This window comes from Lynx rufus, unplaced genomic scaffold (assembly GCF_022079265.1).
Source record: "Lynx rufus isolate CCGP_SWC_20201006 ecotype Redwood Valley unplaced genomic scaffold, mLynRuf1.p SCAF_8, whole genome shotgun sequence".
Taxonomy (NCBI): Eukaryota; Metazoa; Chordata; class Mammalia; order Carnivora; family Felidae; genus Lynx; species Lynx rufus.
Window position 1 is genome coordinate 128,380,316 of NW_025814896.1, and position 6,000 is coordinate 128,386,315.

Below are 6,000 nucleotides of genomic sequence, written 5' to 3' on the forward strand. Positions count from 1 at the left end.
GTCACCCGGCCGAGCACCAAGCTAGAACCTAACCCTGGGTCTGTGTGACCCCACGGGTCTTGGGCCTAACTGTGGGCCGCCGCGCTGCTTTATGGTAAGTGGGGACTCACCGGAAGAAGCTTCCCGAGTCTCACTCTCCCCTTCACCTGGCTGCACATGAGAACTGTGGTGGACTTTTGCAAACACTGAGGCAGAGTTTCCAACCCAGACCGAATGAATTCGAGTCTTTGGGGTGGGGACTCGGGCATCCACTCTGTGTTTGTTCTAAAAGCTCCCTAGGAGTCTTGCATACACAGCTGTGAATGAAAACCCTGCTCTACCCTATCTTAATACCCAGTTTTTGGCAGCGGTGGCCCCTTTCAGCTTCTCCCTGCCAACCACTAATGCCCAAGCAGTCTCTCTCCCAAGGATACGTGTGCTTAATACACTCTAGAGAAGGGATGCTTATTTTTTAGCTATGACACATCTACAGGAATCTGTGGAATCACACTACTGTGTAAATCATTCCTGTGCCGGATTGCAATCTGGAAGGTTTATGGTCCTTGCTGCCTTATTCATCTTTGATTTTCCCGAGTTCCACTCAGTGTTGTGCATGCAGTAAATGTTCAATAAGTATAAGTGGAATGGATCAATAATCTTCTACCTACATACAACACTTACGTCTTATTCTCCGCTCCCGAGCACGTTCATCATCACAACTCAGAGGGAAGGTGATCTATTATCCCCATTTAATAAATGAAGAAACAGCCACACGTGAAATGAATGAAACTGAGGTTGATGCTATTTTGTGGAGTTGCTAGGTCATCATTCTTCAGAGCAGATGCAACATTAACAACGGGAGCCTTCCAGATTCTGTGCGTGAACCAAGCGTTTCTCCACTGGTGCCCACTTCACAGCAGGAGGGCTTCCCATGCACAGTGAGACTCTCACGTCTGATTTTTTTAAAAATTTTTTTGATGTTTATATTTATTTTTGAGACACAGAGAGACAGAGCATGAGTGGGGGAGGGGCGGAGAGAGAGGGAGACACAGAATGAGAAGCAGGCTCCAGGCTCTGAGCCGTCAGCACAGAGCCCGACGTGGAGCTCGAACCCACGAACCGCGAGATCATGACCCGAGCCGAAGTCAGACACTCGACCGTCTGAGCCACCCAGGCGCCTCTGATGTTTTCTTATTTTTTTTTTTTTTTTAGCTTTCCAGCTTCATTGAATCAAGCAAGGTTTTGTGAAAAGCAGGGCAGTCGCCTCTGAGTGTTGGCGTTTGTGGCTTCTGTAGATAGTGCAGTGAAGGAAAGGAGCACAGGCTTTTGGGGCAGACTCATTTGGGTCCAAATCAGAAACCACGCATGGTTCACAAATCACATGTTGTCAGATCTGGGGTCTGAAATGGATCATTTAAACCTCTCTGAATCTCAGTTTTCTCGTCTGTAAAGTGGAGGCAGTAACCTCTCCTGCAAAGTTAGTGAGTGAAATGAAAACTGACATGAAATGTCTAGGACGTGGTCAAGGTTCGATTACACTTTAATTCCCTTTTCTTCCCTTTTCATAAACCATTCCTATACCAGCTTAATGTGAGGGTGCAGATGTGCTGCCTGGTTTTGTTTGTTGACCTGCGTTTGTGCCCTCTTGTGGTGGCAGTGAGCATAGGAGTCCCCAGGAAAGTAGAAAACCATAGACGTTGAAGTTTTGGGTAATGTTGCTAGCCGATCCATATGCTGAAATTTGTAACTCAGCAGGGTTAGCCTAGATGGTTGAGATCCTGCACTCACTCACGTGACGTCTACCTCCCCGGAAAATGGAATAGCTTATATCTCCCCCGTGTAATTCTTTGATTAGACAAAAGTCTCCTTGTTGAATAAACCACAATACAAAGTTCCTTTGGAAAGAAGAATCAAATATTAAGTCTGTCTGAGAATACTCTGGGCATTGAAGTGTGGTTAGTTGTCTAAGGCACAAGCCCCGGGTTGATTTATAAATATCAGTTGTGTCTCTCAAGGTCAAGATGGGCTGAGAGTCATCCCTGGTGCTCTGGCAGGTGCTGTTTACACACTGACCCCCAGTGTTTTCTCTCCATCCAGGTTCACTACAAAGCACTTGAATGATGAATCGACTTCCAAACAGATTCGAGCAATGCTTCAGTAGAGCTCTGCTCAAAGAAGAGGATCTATGTACTGACCTCAGAAGATGTATATGTTTACATAATTTAATACAGATTGATGTTAATACTTGTGTATTTACATAACCGTTTCCTCCTTGTCACTGAAATACACGGACCTTAATTTGTATCCTGACTGACTCGACCCAGCAGAGCATAAATTGACTTGAGAGCCTTACCTTTGATGTCTAAAACAAAACCCCCTTCTCCAAAGTCAAAATTTGGAGATTTCGATCTTTACTACTGGAGTCCTTTAACTACACCTGTAACAATCTGAAATTCCTAATAGTTTGTGGTAGTGTTTTAAATCTAGATGTGTAATCTCTCTGGGAAGTATACTTATAGAAACATGAAGTATTTGATTTCCTGTGTCAGCTTGGCTACAAGAAACACAACTGTTATCCTGACAGAGGGAGAGAGGAATCCAAGAAAAGAAAAATGCATGTGAAGACACAGATTCAAGTGTTTCGAATTCAGCACGCCCCCTCTCTCTCCTCAGACTGCAGACCACATGTGCAGCTTTTTTGTTTGCACGTATTTATTCTGGATTTATATTCCTCTAACGTTCCCTTTTGATTCTTCAAGAGGAAAATCACCTGTGCTTGAATCAGTTTGTGAGAGAGAAGTGAGAATAGACAGATGTGCTGTCATAGCTGAGCTGTGAAAGTGGTTGTCTGGGAAGTGGGGGACGGGTTGGGAGGAAGGACACACAGGCAACAGGACAGTCATCTCTCCGCTTCAACCCTTTGGCTGTGAAACTGTAGTAATTTTGATGACATTCCAGTTGTCTGTGGGGTGCTGGGTACACAGTCCCTCCTAAAATGAGCCCTGTCCTCTGGGGACCATCCATACGGCAACAGAGGCCTAGGGTACTTCATTGGTTACCAGGAAACTGGGGAATTCAGAGAGGGGAATCCCTGCATTTTCCAGTTCCCTAATATTTAAAAGGCAGCTCCTCCCTGACCACACTGCTGGCTGGTTGGAATGTTTAAACCTTTGGTCTGAGTACCTGGGTTGAGTCCTAGCCTTACTGATCCATGGTGTGAGCTTTGAAAATACACTTCAGCTCTGTGTCTCACTTTCCTCATCTATGAAATGGGCAGTTAAAACAATCTCCAAGAGCCCTACAAGGCAATGAGCCAATAAAATGGCTGACTCTTACATGCTTCCTTAGTAAACAGAGGCCAGGAAGCATCACCCCATCTTGTCTTGATGATTGAATATATTTGAATATATGGCAAGGCCTAGAGTCATCCTTTCTGCAGATCAGAGCTTGGAATGGAATCTTAGAAATCTCCCGTCTCAACCTCCGGTACAGAAATGAGACAAGGCTGAAGTCAAAGAGGATCAACTCCATGTAGGACTAGAACCCAGGATACCTCACTCCTGAATCTTCCCCTGTTCACCATGTGGCCTATGCATACATACTATAAGATGAGACTGGACACTTTTAAATCAGCCTTAAGTCTGGTTTATATTATTATTTGCCTATTTCTGATAGAAGGAAAGAGTTGCCCAGTGATTGATAATCCCAGAAATTGGGCCTGGGTACATCAGGGTTTCATTCACCATGTTCCAAGGAATAACTTGTAGACACAATTGATTTCCAGACTTTAGTGTCCAGATGGCATTCTCTTGAGTCTTCCAAAAAAAAAAAAAAAAAAGGGAAACATACTTTTTTTAAATTTTATTTTATTTTTAACAATAACAACAAACCCAGTCAAGTGGCAGAAAAGATTCTCTGGTTTATATCTACATGTCAGTCAACAGAGAGAGAAAAGACCTTTTTCCTTGGAGCTTTTCAAGCTGAACAAGTACAGCTGCCTAGATGGGGGGGGTTCTCTCATCAGAACAGAAATGCACTTAGATGGCCTTCACGACCTTTTCAAGCCTAGGGATTTTAATACCTTAGAGGAAGCCAGAAAATGGGGGTAACAATGGATGAACAAATTCATTGATTATTCAGCTTAAGAAATCTTCTATTTGGCAGCCACGTGTTATCTTTGGGCAACAACTGTCAAGAATTATAGAGGCGCTCAATGTTTATCATCATGGAGTCCATTTTTTTTCCTTTATCGGGTGAGGAGCTTAAGTCTTGGAGAGAGGAAAGGACTTGCAGAATAAATAGTTGAGCATATTTATAATTTTTAATTAGACTTTTTATCAAGTGGGACCAAACATATGGGAGGGGCTGCTGGCCTGCCCCAGTTTAGCCAGGCTGCCTTGTTTCAAAGCTAAGATTCACCCGTACATGGATTCTCAAAAGTCCAGGGCCTGAACTATTGCCTATGATTATCAGGAGGACAAGTTAATTGAATGTCTGTGATCACTACGAGGTGATGGATCTCTGGTCCACTCCAGAGCTACTGTGGGAGACAAATTCTTTTAACAGACTGTCCTCCAGGCATTAGGAGTCCTTAAACAATCATGCTTTTTTTTGTGTGCTGCATGCACATGTGTTCAAGATCCATGGGGTGGTTTAGGGGAAAGTGCTAGCCACAGTATCCATGTCAATGTTAATTCTATTTCATATTTGATGTTTCATAGTTTTCAAGTAAACAGTGTTTGCCATCACTCAGATATTTATTTTTGGGCAGGCAACAGGTGAAAATTACATTTCTCAGATGCACTGCTGCTTTGGCATCATAACTATGTTCGCAGAAATTTTTCATCCATCACTAACAACTACTAATAGAAAGCAAGTGGCAGTGAGTGTTTTGAATTGTGGTAGCCCATTAGGGCTGCAGTACTGATTAACAACCAGAAAGAAAGTCTTGGATACTATCTTTTAACTGTTTAATATCATGCTTCATCATTTGCTTCTACTCATCATCATTATATCAAGACATTAATGGTAAACTGAGGTTTTTATACATCATCACATTTAGGTTAAAAAAAATATCATGCTTCCTCAAAAGAAAAAAGAAGCCTACCCAATCTTGGAATCCAACTGTGCAGCAGAATTCAGAGAATTCTTATTCAATCTTGTACCCAAACAGCAACAAACATTTTAAAAAAATATTAACGATAAAGAGTGGAATTTTATCCTAAAGAGACAAAAATTTTGGAACCCAATTTCCCCATTACATCTATCAAGGCTGTTGCATACACAAAGCTGTTTTAAAATTGTCATATGTTGTTTGCTAAAGTCATTGTGATTTTTTTTTTTTGCCTGCTTTGCCTCTTTTTGTACAGAAGTTTTGAGTGTGAAATGAAAATTAAAGTTTGGTACATATATTTAAAAATATACCTCTATTTTTATGATGTTCAAGTTTGAGTGGGTAATAAGCACATGATCATAGATATTTGCTGAACATCTATACTTGCTAAATACCTGCTTTGGGTACCAGCAAATCACACCATCTGCCTTTCGCCTTCATCATATACAACATGAAATACTTACAATGTTCTGCTCTTGGTACCAGCTATATTTATTCATTTCAGCAAAGACCATTCATTATAAAAAAGACACAGAATAAACAGAGACATGATTGATATCTAGAGATGCATGAGACCTATTTGTTCAAGGATGCTAAGAATTCCTAATAAATACCCATGTATTCCATTTTTTGAGTGCAGTAACACTTTATGGATTCAGCAAAGTCAGCCATTAACTTATTCTGTATAAGTACAATTTTCAGGAAACTTAAGCCCTAATGCAATTCTTTTAAAAATTGAATATGGAAATTTTTAGGACATCCCTGCACCTTTGAAGCTTTTCACCTGAGACCTAATTGTGTGTGCTATCAATAGGTCAGAAAAAGACCTTCCATGGTGCCCTATACAAAAGACAAAGGCACAATAATTAGGATGATTTGGAGCTCAAAGGGAAATGAGTAGGAATGGG

The 6,000-nt window shown here is 41.5% G+C and overlaps 1 protein-coding gene across 4 annotated transcripts in view; it reads left to right on the top strand.

Moving 5' to 3' along the window:
• CYRIA (CYFIP related Rac1 interactor A) overlaps nucleotides 1-5,400 on the top strand; it is a 108,433-nt gene extending 103,033 nt beyond the window's left edge. For all 4 annotated transcript variants that reach the window (XM_047068568.1, XM_047068565.1, XM_047068566.1 and 1 more), the window contains one exon: nucleotides 2,077-5,400. In XM_047068568.1, the coding sequence (XP_046924524.1) occupies nucleotides 2,077-2,140 (64 nt within the window). In that variant the 3' untranslated portion in view covers nucleotides 2,141-5,400. The remainder of the gene's footprint in view (nucleotides 1-2,076) is intronic.
• The last annotated feature ends 600 nt before the right edge of the window (nucleotides 5,401-6,000 follow it).